General features: G+C 37.8%; 1 protein-coding gene across 2 annotated transcripts in view; it reads right to left on the reverse strand.

Moving 5' to 3' along the window:
* LOC131539125 (thyrotropin-releasing hormone-degrading ectoenzyme-like) overlaps window positions 1-17,839 on the reverse strand; it is a 63,338-nt gene that overhangs the window by 2,716 nt on the left and 42,783 nt on the right. For both annotated transcript variants that reach the window (XM_058773463.1, XM_058773465.1), the window contains 6 exons: window positions 15,271-15,418; window positions 12,518-12,615; window positions 12,201-12,308; window positions 7,485-7,652; window positions 1,362-1,502; window positions 1,044-1,125 (listed from right to left, as the gene is read on the reverse strand). In XM_058773463.1, coding sequence (XP_058629446.1) covers window positions 1,044-1,125; window positions 1,362-1,502; window positions 7,485-7,652; window positions 12,201-12,308; window positions 12,518-12,615; window positions 15,271-15,418 — 745 coding nt within the window. The remainder of the gene's footprint in view (window positions 1-1,043; window positions 1,126-1,361; window positions 1,503-7,484; window positions 7,653-12,200; window positions 12,309-12,517; window positions 12,616-15,270; window positions 15,419-17,839) is intronic.

Below are 17,839 nucleotides of genomic sequence, written 5' to 3' on the forward strand. Positions count from 1 at the left end.
AGCGTATTCTCAAAACTATCGTTTTCAATGACTTCAAAACTAATATTTTAATTGCTGGCAGCGTATTCACCACATCCACCATCAAATGATAGTGACATATTTCATTGCACACAGTAATTGCTCTGCATTAAAGCCATTCAAACCAATTAAATTTTGGCTGATTGTATTCTTTTGTTTTATGCCTGCAGCAATTATGAGTGAAACATCATGTTATTGTTGTGTACCAAACAGTGCCACCTCAAGGAATAAAGGTGAATTGCACGTATTGAGTCATCAGATATTTAAATATTGTTGTGCAGGAAAATATACTTACACTATTACATACCTCGGGTCTCTAGCGAACTATACACTTTTTACTAATAAATAATCAGAAAACAGACATTCTTTTATATATATATATATATATATATATATATATATATATTTATTTTATTTTATTTTTTTCTTGCTTATATTGTTTATTATAAATAGATTTAAGAATACTAAAAAAAGTTGATGTCTAATTTTTAAAAATGAAGAAGGGATACGGTAGTCAATGACGTCCCGGGTCGCTAAAGCCCCGAGGTATGCATTTAAGGGTTAAACATAACACTGATTGTTCGTGAATCTGTGGATGAAGTGCTCTGGCAGCAGCTGATTGTCAATGACAGTATGCTAATGCTCTGTTTAAGAAAACACTGAGGGGGTTCGTATTATCTCTGTATGAATGATAAATTGTGGAAGGCGAAGTCAGCTGGATGAGAAAGTGCTGCGCTGCAGTGAGAAGCATCAGCAGTCTGTGTCCTCTGGGACTGAAGCTGAATGAATTTGAATAAGTGAATATACGTTCCATTTCCTGTAATAAGGTTAAGCAGCTACAATGAGGAAATAACTCAACGAAATGGTCCAGAGCACATTTCTAAAGTCTTCAGAGTTTACTTTTGCTCATTTTCTCCATCTCAATAACTTGCTGACCAAAGCTTGTTTGTAAGTATTAATGTTCCATGAAGATTCGTCAATAATTAATTACTGTTTTAGTTTGATTAGAGGTGTACAAGCCTCACCTCATTCAACTCGGCCTCAGTGTTGAGAAACTCTGTCACGCCGCTGATTAATTTTGAGTTCATAAATAAGGCCTCTCCATACCTGCCAATGAGAGACACTGTTATTAAAAACACTGGAGCACTGCTCTAATGAGCCCAGAAGCAAACAAACACCAACAGATATTTCCCACAATGCTCTCGGTCCTCCAAACACAAACAAGACACAAAATAGCATTCACAAATAAATATCTTATGAGAGTGCGAATGTGAAATTCATATCCGGGACTGAGAGGGAGGTTAAAATCACTGATAAACAGAGATGAATAAAGCCACATTCACCTGGAATTCAATATGTCCCACTTCTCGCGGAAATATCTCCACGCTAAATGTCTTCCAAGCGGATTGCGGCCCACATGTATGATGACATCAATCACGTCCTGATCCGGCACCAGGTCAGAGGTGAGGGACAGATTCAGGAGCCTGTGGACATCAGAAATAAATGGGAGATAAACCATAAGTGAGGAATAATTGACAAGGGCCTCTGAATTATTTAAAATGAATTGGTGGTGTGGCCATGATATGGACTTTAAAACTTTTTTAAAGATTTTATACTGAAAAATTAAATTTTTAGCACTTCACAAACACAAGTTGCACTCCAATTCAATCCAATGGAATATTAAACAAATAAAGCGGGTGGAACTTAGCTGAAACAGTTTCAATAAACTGAAAATAAATGATATAATTCATTAGTTGCGCTCTTATGCTTGGAAGAACTTGGTATAAATACAAAACTTGGCTTATTAATGGCTATTTGACTAATATGGCTATTATCATGAACATGATCGTGTCTGTTGTAATTAAGCCTTTCTAATCATTTTTTCTATGCTAGTTTTAAGCTTCAGTAAATCAGAAATACAAAACACATTCTTCTTCGTCGTTTTCAGCAAAGACAGCCACTGACAGGCCTTGCGAAACAATTATTCAAATATGTTTTCAAGACTGTGAGTCAGCATCTTCAAAAAGTAATTAACCTGAAAAGCCCAAATCAAATGCAGATAGACTCATTCGCTTCAAATTGGTGCGAAATGTCAAGTAGATGAAAAAGGAAGAAATAGAAAATGAGATTTTTCACATAAAGAAGCCGCCATGGTGCACAAGATTCAATTTGCAAAAACGTGGGGTAATTGCTTCTCTGTTCTTTGGTCTCTTATTTCAGTTCAACCGCTCTTCTGGGCTTTTGACTTCATGCGTCGCCGAATCACTTTTTTTTGATGAACACCCTGAAGATTTTTGCCACTGTGACAAAGCTCACATCTGTGTGCGGACAGCAGCTTCACAGCTCGCAAACGTGACATCTCCAGCTTCCTCTAAGGACAAGTGCGAAGAAGCTTTCAGGGGAGTTCTTTTGCTGAGCTCATTCTCGAATTCCTTTTTTAAAAGTTCACACGTAGAAATTCTGATTTCGGACTTATGTAACTGATTTCTAGCAGGTATAATTGTGACAATTGTGACTGATAAAGGAAACGTAAAGATTAGCATGTTCAGATTAGCATACTAGCATATTACAGTCTTAAGTATACAGAATGTACACTTGACCTGAATTTAAATTTCCAGTGTGATGAATGAACAGGAAGTGATTACAGTGGTGATATTTTCCCCTTTTACTGAGATTTCAGTCTCTAAGGCTGCAGGAACATCTGTAGCAGTCAGAGCGGAAGTGCAATCAGCTAAAACACACACACATTCCAGTAGTCGATAGGAATTATTTCCGGTCCACTGGATCACAACATACATCATCGAAAGAAGTACAAACATAGAGGAGGGAGATACAATTTACTTCATGGTATAGAAATCAATACTAAACACAGGCTCCATATACCCCATCCTTCAGACTCAGTGATTGAAGCGCATTTAGTAGTTCACTCCAAACACAGGGCAGTTTTCTCTGTGGTAGATTAAATATCACAAACACACACTCTCACACACACGCAGCTCACGCATCTGGGGCGGTGGGCTTTTCTTGTGCATGCTGTGTGAAATTTAAGAGTGTCTGAAATCAATGAACCGCTGCTAGAGGTCTTCTCCACCCTTTTAAAACCGACACTAGGGCAAAGGTGGATGCCTGAATACTGCAAATATTTCAAATATCCTATGTGACTCTAAAACAAATCTCAGTTATGAGAGATATTTTAAAGGGGTCATATGACGTTGCTAAAAAGAACATTATTTCATGTATTTGTAGTAATGCAATGTGTTTATGCAGTTTAAGGTTCAAAAAACACATTATTTTCCACATACTGTACATTATTGTTGCTCCTCTGTGAAACGACAAACAACAAGCACTACTCTACACCGCTCAAAATTTGCGTTTGAATTGTCAGTGGCAAATTCTTTAAATAAGAAAAGGTCAGAAGCGCCAGACTGCCCTTGCAAACTTGGAATTGCCCCACTTCATAGAAACAGCCTTTGGTCATAGCTGGCAGGCTACTCCCAGGTTCAATATGCTCCGTTAAAATATACTCCCTCCGTTAAAATATGCTGCACATACTCTAATATTTGGGCTGAACTGTTCTGGAACAGTGTTGTAAATACAACTTAACCACTGATTTCTAGTTGTGTCCTCTTTTGGAAGCCCAAACAAAGTAGTTTCGCTTTCACAACGAAACACAGCATCTCCAGGACATGGCGCCGGCAGCAGCAACAACACTACAGAGAGAATAATAGTTCTTTCTTTGTGTATACATTTGGGCGGTGTTATGCAAATCTTCCCACACAGTGACGTAGACATGTGGGGGCGTGTTTGAATGAGCCGTTTTAGGTGGGCGTGGTTGAGTCTTAACTTTTATAAAGAATATCTTTATTTATCTTTAGTCTTTGCAACTTCAGGGATCTTATCTATGCACAAACAGCTTGTAACACTCCAAAGAGAAAGGAAAACTTGAAATCGCATCATATGACCCCCTTTAAACATATAAAGCAACACCAAATCCTCTCTAGGCAACAATGACTCATAAGGTGCAACCTGCACATTGAATAGTGACGTACACCTTTATTTAAAGGTTTCATAGAATGCACTGATACAATATTTTAAATTGTTCTCTGATATCTACATAGAATGTATGTGGCTTAGGTAAGGGCAAAAATTCTCCAGAAACGGTTTTACATGTCCATTTACAACCCTAGGATTTCTCCCTAAAATGAAATGGTCTGTTATTACCTTATTTGGAAGGGTCATGAAGAATAATATTGAGCTCTGCTCTGCTCTGATTGGCTGTTTCACAGTGCGGTTCATTTCAGTAGCTCACACAGCAGGAAGGAAACACAGGGAAAATATATATTTCAATACTTTCTCGCACAGTTATATCGTTGGGTAATTATACTGTAAATAAAATGTGGGCATCAGGGAGCAGCTATTACGATCGCTTTTTAGTTTCACTTTCGAGATTCGTGATTGCTCATACTCTGTTTATACTATGGAGCGTCAGTACTTACCACACATTTTACAAGATCAGATGCTTGTCAGTGGTTCTCAGGATCTGTAAATCATTCGCCATCATCCTCAGTCTTCTCTCCTTACTCTGTTTATGTGGTAAGTGAAATCTTATGTACTGCAATGCAACAGGCTACCGCTAGCAAGGAGCTAACCATGTCTCTTTAGTGGCTCGCGTTATTTTATTAGAACGCATTATTTGCTTTCCGTGCCTTTCTGAATACAGACAAAAAATCCATCCCTACACATCGCATCCACTGCACAGCCTGAAACATAACATTTATTTCCATGATCTGCCATTTTCGCTGTTGTCCTCGCTTGTTTCTTCACAATAGCTGCAGAACTTCAGATGATTCGGCTGGCAGATGGCCTAGAACATGGGCGGGTATATGCAAATGTTGGGGGCGTAACTATTAGTGATCCCGACTGTAATGTCACAGTCATTGTTATGTTCTGATTCGCCTATTTTTCAGTGGTCTTTTGCATTCCCGAGATTTACAAAAAAATGAGGAAACAATGGTGTTTGATGCTCACGGTATGTCATTTCCATGTACAGAACTGTTATTATTCAACTATGCAAAGGTAAATACAGTTTTCCATTCTATGGCACCTTTAATGGGGATTCATTAATGAAATGTAAGAATAGAACTGCAGAACTCCAGATATTAACAGCGTTAATAACTCTCAGAGGACAGTCAACAGCTGCAGTTTTTCTTTGAGCTGATAAAAATTCAGTTACAGGTCTTCACACATTGAAGTGGCTATCACATTACACTAATGCCATGCAGTGCCAGCTTCTAATTATCACGCGAGTGTTGCTAACTCCTGTGTTTTTCTAACGATGTCTGGCACTTTTCAACACCACCTCATCACTACTGCACACCACATCATTTGCTAATTTTCAGAATTATGGAAATAACAGTTTTGTGTTGTGGGGAAAAAAGTATTCTTGGCCTTTTCTCAAGCTAGTTTATGTTTTGGAAAATGGTTGTCCACTTTATCCAGATCCAAACTACCTGCCAAGATGATCTAACTCAGGGGTTCTCAACTCTGACCCTTCAAGTCTACTTATCTTTCTTGAGCTTAGCTGCAACTCTAATCAAAAACACTCTGAACAAAGTTAATCAAGTTCATTAAGATTACTATAAAGAGAGGTAGGCGAGTTTGATCAAGGTTGGACCTAAATTCTATAGGACAGTGGACCTTCCAGCTGTAGAACAGTTGACAATCTGGTCTAGCAGCTCAAGCACCTAAATAAGCTTGCACCAGCTAAGGGCTGCCAACCAAAAAAATCAAGGATCACAAGGTGACCAAGATTTTACCAATTAGGATGTTATGCAAATCTTCCCACACGGTGACGTAGACATGTGGGGGCATGTATGAATGAGCCGTTTTAGGTGGGCGTGGTCGAGTCTTTACTTTTATAAAGAATATCTCTTTGGTTTTGAGACTTTAGTCTTTGCAACTTCCAGGGTCCTGGAACAAGATTTTTATCAAAATACACAATCCTAACCAAATTTAATCCTACTGTAACCAAAAACCAGTGTTGTAGTCAAGCTGAGTGAAGGCTAAGATCAGAAAAAGGGTCAAGTCTAAGTAAACACTGAGTCAAAATTCTCCCGAGCCCATGAGAAGAACAAGATATTATGGTCTGGGACTCAAGACTCGATGGTCCAATATCATATTTTATTGGTCTTGGTAATCAAGTCTGAGTCTAAAACCATATTTTCATGGTCTTGGTCTTGTCATGGACTCAGGGGCATTTGGTCTTGGTTTTGATTTAGACTCAAATGTGCTGGTCTCAAGTACAACACTGCCAATAATTACTGCTAAAAAAGGAAGGGTTCATTACATTTTAAGCTTCAATGTCAATCTTAAGCCTATCTCTAACATCTAAACAGAATATGATTGGTTGAAGGAAATCTTGGTCCAGAAACATACAGTATTACTGGACAATCCAACATCAGAAGCAGAATCACCTTCCAAAAGATGGTATTGTAGGAGAATGATGGATTTTGTATTCAAGTTTCAGCTGCATGACTGCAGATGTTTTATCTAGGTGTACTGTGTGTGACAGCCGAGTCATGGATCAGTGAGAGCATGTAAGACTCATTGATTTTACCTTCAAAGAAAGCAATTACCACTATAGAAAAAATGAATAACTTCCTTGCTGATAATATGATGAATAGTATCTTAACATGAAGATGAAAATGCATGGATGTAGAGCACTGAGATGTATGCTTACTAAGTGTGGTGCTATTTATCTTCTTCCTCTAGTGAGGCAAACCACATCCCTCTCAACAGACTCACACTGAAGCCGTCCCACAGGAATCAGCCTGTTGAGTGCTGAACACTCACTGCAGAGAGGGTCATGCTGGGTCTCTTTATATGGGAATGTTTCTTTCTCTCAGTGCATCCATAAAACAACAACCAAATGCAACAGAATAAATGGAGATGTCGAACCCGCAGTGAATCTACTTCAGAATATGTGTGGGCTCTGAGATCCTCGTCTACTCTGGACGGGGTGTAATCCGTCACCGTTCTCATCCTGCTATTGAGTTGGGAGAGGATTTAAGACACCATGGAGACTTGTGGGAAAAGCTCCTACGGCAGCCATTCTCTTTACTGCCCCATCAGAGGAGTGAGTGCAGCTCTGCTTGTGTGATTGACATGATGTGGAGAAAAGGATTGAATGGGATTCATGATGTACAGTAGACTGCAAACTAACTAGCGAGTTATAGTCAGGTGTGCCATACAGAGACCTCTAGATACTTCCTGCTATCAATAAAATAGCAGAAACCCCTCAAAATCATGAAAAAGTGAATGAAGAGGTTGGTGGACGGTACTGAGATTCCAAGCTAAAAAGAAGCTAAAACTTTCAGCTAAGACTGATTGATCAATGTGTCATACAGTAGCTTTTTATTTGAATTTCTTTTCTTTGTTGTTAATGAAGTTTAAGAATACTGACTGACCTGTTGAGCAGGAAGATGTTGTCACTGCAGGTCAAAGCCTCCAGAAGAACCTTCTTCTCAGAGATGGCTGTAGAGGAGTGAAACTTCATCCAGATAAACTCCCACACGTCCTCATCCATCAGAGAAACACCTGTGCAGTACACAATGTCCCGCACGTTGGGTGGAATCCTGTGGGACAGAGTGAAGACACAATGTAAATATTCACAGCTAATCTTAGTATTTAAATACTCGTATTTAACATTTACAACTGCATTGAAGGAGCCAAAATCTTTTTTACTATTTACTATTTTCTTTTTACATAAATACAAAGATCGACTTTTAGAGTCCAGGGAAAATAGTGAAAATGGCGATACACTGATTAGCATATATGCACACTGAATAGTGCATGTGATTAGCATTTCTCACTGTGACTACGTCTGTTAATTTAATGTTTGCAGAGGGTTATATCAGATTCACACGCCGTTAGATTACACTGTGTTCACACATAATTCTCGTTTTGATTTCTGAGAAATTCATTTTCTTGAAGAGAGAATGTTTCACAGCAGGAATTTAAGTCCTCAGGGTTGTTCAAAGATAACAAATCACAAGTCAACCTTTGACCTCCAGAAGAATCAGTGAAAAACATTGTGAGTGCATTTATAGGTGTTTTTATTTGTATGCTTCTGTGAGAAGTTGATCTTTCTTTGGTAACACTTAGTAGTTGCTGGCTGTTTTTCCAGTACTTATAAAGCACATTAATGCCTTATTCTGCATGGCGTTTTGTTTTTCTCTTGTGTTTTAGATCTCTTAACCCTACCCAATACCTAAACATAACTACTGCAACAACTAACTTACTTAGCATCAATAAGCAGAAAATTAGGAGCTTTTTGAGGGAAAACTCTTAGTTAATAGTGAATATGTTTTCCTTAAAGTGTTACATTTCCTATGCTGTTACTTCTTTTCACTCAAAATGTCTGTGTGAAATACCATTTTAAATAAAAAGACACTCTTAGATTCAAAACGGACCACTTTGGTTCAAGTGGTCTTCTGCTGTCTGCAATCACTTCTGTCACAGCAAAAAAATGTCCATAATAACACCAGCTGATCTGATTCGATGATCTTCAGTGAGCTCATCATTTAAGTGGTGAAAATTTGACCCAAATCATCACTGCAGGCCTCCCAAAGTGAGTCACAGTACAATATATATAGTCTAGCAACATATCGGTCATAAGTAAGAGCCCTCTGTGGACCTTTGATATCTTCTGATTATAAATCTCAGAAAAGAATAACCGTCTACAGTAGAGCTACACAGAGACAAACGCATCTCAGGCTGTGAGGCGATGCATGTAATATTCGTACAGGAAGAAGAAATAACATTAAACCTCTGGAGGAGCCACGGTGATACAGTGACTGAACTTTTGATTTGCTCAAACAAAGCGCAATAAAGACCTGCTGATTCTGGATGAGCCGTCGGAGCCTCTGGGAGTTTTCAATGTAGCAATACAGAAAACAGCACCTCCAGTAAGATATGAAATCATGTCACAACCAATTGGAGCGTATAGACTGAAATTTCCACACCTGTGAAAGTGATGTCTTGTTTATGACTGCCACTGACAGGAATGATAAGTGAATTCCAAAACATAGTTAAAGAATAATATTTGTGACATTCCGTTAGCTGCCATGATTCTGGAAACTATTATTTTAAGGTATTTTCAGAAAGAAGATGGGAGACGACATGAGCCATAAATCTAGTTTTTATTTCTGATATTGTAACCTGATTTTAAACTCTTGATTTGCCCTAATATTTGGCTGTGTGGAGGCAACACATTTATAATAGACGGCTGTTATGAGATTTTGTGAAAATTCTATGTTTGTTTTGAAACAATGTACAAAGTTCTTTGAGCATTTTACATTGTGCAAGAGTTTTTTTTTTCAAACAGACTAAAACTGTACTCAAAGGCAGTTTGCCTTAACAGAGGTGTCTGACTTTAATTTCAGTTTTCTTTTTTAGTCTGTGGTATCTTGTTTTTAATTAATAAATGAGGAGGACATGAGGAGGATTAGTCAGCATTTTGTACAGTGATCTGAAGCCTGTCTTTGCAGCTCATAAACGCTGCTGGGTCATTCCTGTGACATTATCATCACCTAAACCATAAAAAGACATAAAGGTCAAACACATTCCTCTTTTATGATGTGCTCATCCCTGAATATCAAACTGAACAGATTCTTTTTATTGTCCCAGTAGGACTGGAGGTCATTTTTGAAGAAAAGGACAGTGAAGGACACATCTGGCTTCTACTGTCATGTAAGAGGCATGATTAAAGGTGCCATAGAATGCATTGATACAATATTTTAAATTGTTCTCTGATATCTACATAGAAGGTATGTGGTTAGGTAAGGGCAAAAATTCTCCAGAAACGGTTTTACATGTCCATTTACAACCCTAGGATTTCTCCCTAGAATTAAATAGTCTGTTATTACCTTATTTGGAAGGGTCATGAATAATAATGTTCAGCTCTGCTCTGATTGGCTGTTTCACAGTGCAGCTCAATGTTGAGCTCTGCTCTGATTGGCTGTTTCACAGTGCAGCTCAATGTTGAGCTCTGCTCTGATTTGCTGTTTCACAGTGCGACTCATTTCAGTAGCTCACAGGAAGGAAACACACGGAAAATTATATTTTTCATTCTATGGCACCTTTAAGAACAGTTATGTCATAATACACAATAATACGAATCAAAAGGATAAGACTAATAATAACATAAAACAGTGGAGAAGAAAGACAGAAATTTCAAGCAGATGAATTTCAGAATTTCTTGCCATCTGTTGACTTTGACAGTCGTACATGAGAAACTAAATCATTTTGAATCAGTTAAAAGTATCTGCTAAATGCCTTAAATGTAAACAATATCTCAAATATGAGTGCTTTCATGAGCTCTAACTCTCTGGCAGTGATTAGACTAACCTGTCCACATGATGATACGTCTAGCAGGAGGGATTGTGTTCAGTACAGAGACTTCCTTTCTGTTCTGACACGATCAGAAACCTCTCACTGGACTCCATGGGGTAATAATTACAGAGCCACTGCCAGAGCAATTGAGTAGTTTCAGGCCAAATGAGTGAAAAATCTTTGACTAGGCAGGTCAAACACTGGCTGAATCCAACTGAGTGTGAATTTCACATGTTGAAAGCAGGAATATTAGGCCAAAAAGCTTATAAATTGAGCTGTCCGCTTTTATTAGTCATGTTAGAGACCTCAGAAGTCATTAAATGCACATTATGTGAAGCCAAGGTCAATATGTACCACATTGGTAACACTTTATTTCGATAGTCCACTTTAGACATTCTACTAACAGTAAGTAACTTTGCAACTACTTGTCAACTAGCAGTCATTAGAGTATTAGTAGACTGTCTGCTTAATAACTTAGAACATTTTATTTTGATGGGTCCACAACATACAACATATTGAATATGAGACTCTTTGCAAGAATATGTCAACTTATTCTACTAACCCTAAACCTACCCTACTGAGAATTAGTTGACATGTAGTTACAAAGTTACTTATAGTTAGCAGAATGTATAAAGTGGACTATCAAAATAAAGTGTAACCAACACATTTTATGTGTAAAAAAGCATCTGTGTGTGTATTTAAGGTCTATCTGTTGATTTCAGGCCATGATATTAAAGAAGCCAGTAAGCTAATTTCCAGTGCGTTTGAGGTTGCCAATATGCAGTTTAGTGTGTGTGTGTGTGTGTGTAGTCTTTCATGTGTTTGCAGGCATGCAGCCAACTATTTGGCTTTAGCACAAAAAATAATTTCCTAAAAAGTGGGCAAACACAATATCTTGTGCAGGGTAAAGGCGTTTCTTCAGAAACACAAACACACACCCACGATCCTGTTTATTCTCCATTATGGTCATTAGTCCCTGCCGGTGGCATGGTGTGTTTGACAGTGTGATACTGCATACATGAATGTGAACATTGCTGTGGGAAGCAGGGAAAACAAATTAGATGAATAAATGTGTGTTGCCATGGACACTTGGAATAAAGCTCCTACTGAATGAATCTTGGCAGGGTTGATGAGTAGAACATATTGATCAGACCTCAAAGTGTCCACACTCCATCCAGCGCTGTGCCTCGATATAATCATAAAAATATAATCTGTGTTTGACCAAATCAAAAAGGACAACTCTGGCTGTCACAGCTGTATTTAGATTTTCTTTTTTTTTTTAGGTACTTTTGCTTAGGTCGAAGAGCAAAAGTTAAACTGACTGTATTCATACAGCAGTGCACAAAAATCACAAAAAAAGGTCAAACAACGTTATTAATATACTATTTTTCAAGGGTCAAAGTCTTTTATATTAAAATGGTATTTTTAAACAAAAAAAACTGTTTTGAATGAGCATTTTCAAGTACACATCACTAAACAAACATTCTGTTAGTAGCAGTTCAATCTGATTCAGTTAAGTGTTAGCTCAGCATTTTGGGCAAATTTAGTGAATCATAGAGCTGTCTGATTTAATCCATGATTTAGACAAACTAATTTCTGAGTTTAACCAATTCGATAAAAAGAACTGCCTGAACTGCCAGCAATTAATTGAAACCTCAAACATCATTATGGATCTTTGAAATATGTTTGTTTTTGTGTCAAGCAAGTGAGGAGAAACACTGGGATTGAATAAAAGCTGTTACGGTACAGTGTGTGGGTGTCACACATTTTCAGGTGAGAAATTTGCTCACCTATTCTTGTTGCTGGAAATCCAGTCTGAAATGAGAGAAACAGCCTGCCGGTGACAGTGTTTGTTTCCAAAACTGCAGGCCAGCATCATCACCTCCCTCTGCAACTCTCTGAGGAGGAAAGAAGGAAGTGCATCAGCAGGAAGTTAAAGATGGAGGAAGGGGAAAATGAAAAATTTAAAACTGTCTACTGAGGTCATTCCCATCTCTGAGGTGGAAAATGTCTGGCTTACACTTTACAATTCAGTGTCCTTACTTAGACTACATATAAGTTTATAACCGTAATATATAATTCAAAAAATATGACATTCAAGACTCACTCGGTCTGATAAGCCGCCTGCATGAAGGAGCCCTCAGGGGAAGTGGCTGGCCAGCCCAACTTGTGATACTTCGGTTCCACCTGTCTTAGAACATAGTCCTAACAAACAAAAAACAAAAGAGAAAGGGAAGCAAAGAAATAATTAAAGCAAAACATAACAAGAAATACAACAAAATGCAAAACCAAACAAAAGTACAAAACAAAAGACAGAAAAATAGTCAGTATGGTTGCCATGTTGAGACGAGGGGCCCGTTATTCATACGTCGCTAACTCAGTTAGCTGGATTTGACTGTTGACAATTTAATTTGATCTTGGATCATTTGGTTCTTTGAAGCTCATCCCGGAGTTGCTGTCATAACAGGTCCGTTAGCTTAAACCTGCTTATTTCATGTAAACAGGATTAGATTGCATCTTTTTAAGCAGAATTGATACTTAAAATATGTACCAGCCGCCCTTACTTTATTACAAGAGTACCATACTGGTCCAGGGACAATAATTTAAACATAATAATAATTAAAAAAATTAATTTGAAAATAATATAATAATGTTGTGTAGTCTATAATAATATAGACATAGCCAGTTTTACTCATCGAAAGATTTATTAGTGATTAAATAATTACTTTATAATTGTATTGGAGTCTTACACACATGCTATAAAGTTAATCTGAGTCGTGCAGTCCTGAGTTTGAGTGGTAACAGATATTATGGGAGTGGCTTGATGGAGCGCAGGAGACGCAGATAACTTCATCTTGACCCATAAGAAACTTTAATTAATGCTGTCACATGACAAATCTGCTTCAAAGATAAAATGAAATGAATTGCTAATTACAACATTGAAATAAAAATGTAAAGCCTGTACAAATACTAGAAATAGTGAATATAAATAATTGGCAATCATGTAAAAAATAAATACAAATAAATTAAGAACAGTGCACTTTTCATTTATTTATTATAATATTTATTTATCTGTTTTAACATTTATGTAGTTTTGTTCGCTTTGCTGTTTCTTCAAAGTTTTTTGTCAGGTGTCTTTTTTTAATTAAATGATGTCTTTACGTTGCTGTCGTGCCGCCAGCCAATCGCTGCAATGCTGATCATGGTTTCGAGTATCGATACATCTGCCCTTTTCAGGGAACACGAGAACGCACAGTAATCTTAGACAACTTAATACAGATATTTTAATCTAATACGCAAATTCATTTGAAGAACCAAATTAGCCAGAGACCAGTTATCACGATTATAAGATCTGGAATCTTTCAAATCATCTCAGATGTAATAAGCGACATACGAAGAACGGACCCCAAGGATTTAAATTATTACAGTTTTTGTTTATTTTTTTGTGTACAGGACAAGTGTGTGTGTGTGTGTTTGTGACAAATGAGTACATAAATTTGTATAATGACAAGGGTATGACATCGGTATTACAAGGAGAAGGTGACTTTTCAGGACATTACCCCACGTCCCCACTTTTAAAAAAAAAGTGTATTGAAAATCTGAAATAGCACAAAGTTTCCTGTAAGGGGTAGGGTTAGGTGTAGGGTTGGTGTAGGGCAATAGCACATACAGTTTGTACAGTATAAAAACCATTACGCCTATGGAATGTCCCCACTTTTTACAAAAACAAATGTGTGTGTGTGTGTGTGTGTGTGTTTTGACTCGCCATACGTTTAAGGGAAATGTCGCAGCAGGTAATGTAATGGCTAATTTAGCATGACTGCTCTCCTTCATGCCCTCTTACTGAGACGAGTGAATGATCACAATTAGACCCTGCTATGCTGCAATTCAATTCTTAGCACACACTTACAAGTGCACATAAACACTTGTAGAGGACATTGTTTTCCATACTGTGGTGGACCTTTAGCTAATCAGGTGCGTTTGTCAAGTTGTTACTGTACAGCAATTGAGTGGCGTATTCTTATTTTGCCAACAAATTAATCTCAGTTTGAACAGGCCAAAATACACTGGCCAGCACACACACACACACACACACACACACACAGAGGGGTTTGGTCTGGCAGGTTGAAACACCTGGTCACATGACTAAAGGCTCCTGACTAATCTGCTCCAGCTGTTTCCTGTCTTGTATTACATCCTAAACATCTGTTCTGTCTCACAGTAAACACAGTGATGGAGAGAAATAGAGAGAAGATGCTATTAAATTCATCACACTCTCACTGCCGACAATAAAGGGGTCGTCCATTACAGAGGAGGGGCAGAAATGACTCAAGCACACCAAGGGATTGTGGGTAGGCGTTTGAGTGAAATTTTGAATAACAGAGTGATAAATGAATATGAAAGCAGGCGGACAGGTAAGACAGGGAAACAGAGAAAGTGTCTGACACATTAGGCTGTGTTTTTAGAATGGAATACTAGAACACTGCATACTGCATAGTATATTTAAAAACATAAAAATGCTCATAGTGCTTTGTTTTCCAATAACATACTTAGTGTATACTGTAAAAACAGTATGAGTAATGAGTAACAGTTTCAATTCTGAAACACAAGCAATGGTGGAGATTTGACACTGTTTTAGTACGTATGAGTTTATAAAATGCTGCAGCAAACAGGCATTGTGTCTGGAAATATTTTGGACTGCTGTTTTGGATGATGACCAGAGGAAGTTTTGAGTTCGATCTGTCTGGCGGTGAGTCGAGTCATCTGAGACGTGCTGCTAGATATCAGCTGTGTCTTTCTTATTGCACTAGTCAAGGTTAAAATACAACAGACAGCAAACTGATTTGAGATCAGACTCACGCTGAACAAGCTGTGGTCTTCAGTGCGGTCAAGGAGTTTGTCCAGCTGGTAAAGAGCTCGACTTGCAGCGTGCCACGGCAGAAACTCAGTCTCCTGAGACAAATATGAGATCATCTGCAGGGGGACATTTTGGGGCAAATACCCCGCTCTAGAGAAAAGAAAGAAAGCATGAGGATTAGACACTAGCAGCTCATTTTAAGCATATTTCCCCTTTGGAGGACACATCGTTAACATTTGATTAAACGAATAATGATGAACAAAATTAACTGTTTGTAGAATAACTGCCAGGCATTGTGCCTTGCGTGGGGAGTCATAATGTGCTGTAAGAAACAAAAAAACAGCTTCTCCTGTACGGCTACAGTCGTGTTCAATTTACATAAATCCATAAAACATAAGATCTCTTCTAAAAGCTTCAAATGTCTTCTCCCTTTTCCCCTGGGCCTTTTTAGAAACGCCTACAAACCTCCCATGAGAGCAGAAAAACAGAGGGGTGGCCAATATCCTTAGACCAAAAAAAAGAAAGACGAGACTTTCCACAAGTCTTTGAATATAAAGAACGTTTGCTGGCGAGCACAGTGTCACTACTACATTATGCAACCACTTAGAAAACCATAGCAAGGCTAGCATTGTCGCTAGCATTGTTTTCAAGTAAATAATTTGTGTGTGCTGTGTTATTTTATGCTTATTAGAGTGCTTTGCTGTTAGCTTGTCAGTTGTGTCTAAGTGCACTTCACGTGAGCAGTGCTAATTTGTGTGCCGCAGTTGCCTTCCAACCCAGGCTCTTTGGAAAAACATTACTGACGCGATCTTATCTTTTTGATGGCTATTTTTAAGCAGTTTGTTTTGTTTTGTGTTTTTTGTTTTGTTCAAGAGCACTAAAATTCCCAAAATTCTAAAATAAAATTGAATGCATTTACCAAGTATCTTTATCTTGCAAAACTGTAGATTGGAGCTTTAGTGCCCTATTTGAACAATCTAAGGTCTGAAGCACATGGCGCAGGTGCACTTAGGTCGTGTCTGAATCCACTTTTGCTAGTTTAACAATGGAAAAAAACGGTCAGTGTGCCAGCAAAATGATAGTACGCTGCTTCTTGTGCATTTCGTGACACTTTCAAAGTGAAATTTACAGTTAAATCTGTGTGAAAAGGAATAAAAGGTTTTAGTGCCACTAGTGATAATTTCAGCTGAAAACAGCAGCGAAATGTATGTATAGTGAGCCTTGGTTGTCTATTTCAGTTTCTCAATTTCATGCAGGGCACATAAGTGCTCCGAATCTGAGGTCAGGCGAAAAAGGAAGTGATCAGACTTGAAAACGGACTCATTAAATTCCCGAGGACAGATTCACCCAACACTCATTTAATTGGGACATTAATCACAGTTACTCACAGACACCCACTGTTACCCAAGGAGGTTTTTAACATTTTCAGGGAAACTGATTTGCATTCACATTAGCAGGAGACAATTGAGGATGTGAAGAACTAAAAACGATTTCCATATCTCCACGAAAAAATTAGCAAATGTGTTTCAAGCAAGGTGAATATAAACCATGTAACTAAGAAGAGTTTTATCTCAAGGCGTTCAAAGAGGTTTGCATCTAGAGCCATGTTCTTTTCCTTTAAACAGCCTGTTATTATATTAGAAAAAGATGGAGAGTTTTCAAATTGCCTTTAATATTTGAAGTTCAAGGATTAATGGGCCTTAAAGTTTTAATATGAAGTCAAATTTTCCCATTATACATGGTAATTGAAAAGTATTGCTCAATAGTATTTAAAAATATTCAGAAAATGAGAACTCAGAAATGCTTTATTTGACTGACATTAGCATTTATGTCAGTCTTACAGCTATATAGATGTTAGGAGTAATTGACTCGAGACTGCTGAATTATTTGCAGTTAATGCAAACCCAAAGCAGTGGCTTTTACACCTCAGGCATATATTCATTTTCAATAATTCAACAGTCTTCAGTCAATAATTCTACGTTTACTGCGATTACCACATGTGCGTGTGCTTATCTCCAAATATTTTCAGCATTTTTGTCTAAAGCATGTGTAAACCACTTGTGTATGGCACTGATTATGCATTTTGTTTAGAAACCAGCGGTTATAGAAAATAAATCAAAACCATTGTGTCAAAAACAAACAGAATAAAGCATTAAACTGTGGTCTAATGAGCAATAATTGTATTAAAATAAACAATTAATCAGCCTATAATGATGCCAAGACACTTGAAACACTGTCATTCTTTCACACTGATTACAAGGAAATATTCAATGTATATTCTCTTGACTGATGTGCACACAAGACATGAAGGATGCCGTTTTCACACTGAGCCAAGAGTTTAATCACATCGCATGTGCATTAATTATGTTTTGTTTCTCTTCAGCGTTTAAAGACACAGTAGCATATAAATCACTGCAATGACTTCACCTGTCAAAACACATTAAATGTGAAGTGAATGATGGCTGGTAGACGACACAAATCACATCTCATTTGGTCACATTGGCCTAGATGGATGGATAAATAGTCCATTCAGTTCCTCCCTTTCATAAAACTTTCCTTTCTTCCTTGTAT

Source organism: Onychostoma macrolepis, chromosome 04 (genome assembly GCF_012432095.1).
Source record: "Onychostoma macrolepis isolate SWU-2019 chromosome 04, ASM1243209v1, whole genome shotgun sequence".
Classification (NCBI taxonomy): Eukaryota; Metazoa; Chordata; class Actinopteri; order Cypriniformes; family Cyprinidae; genus Onychostoma; species Onychostoma macrolepis.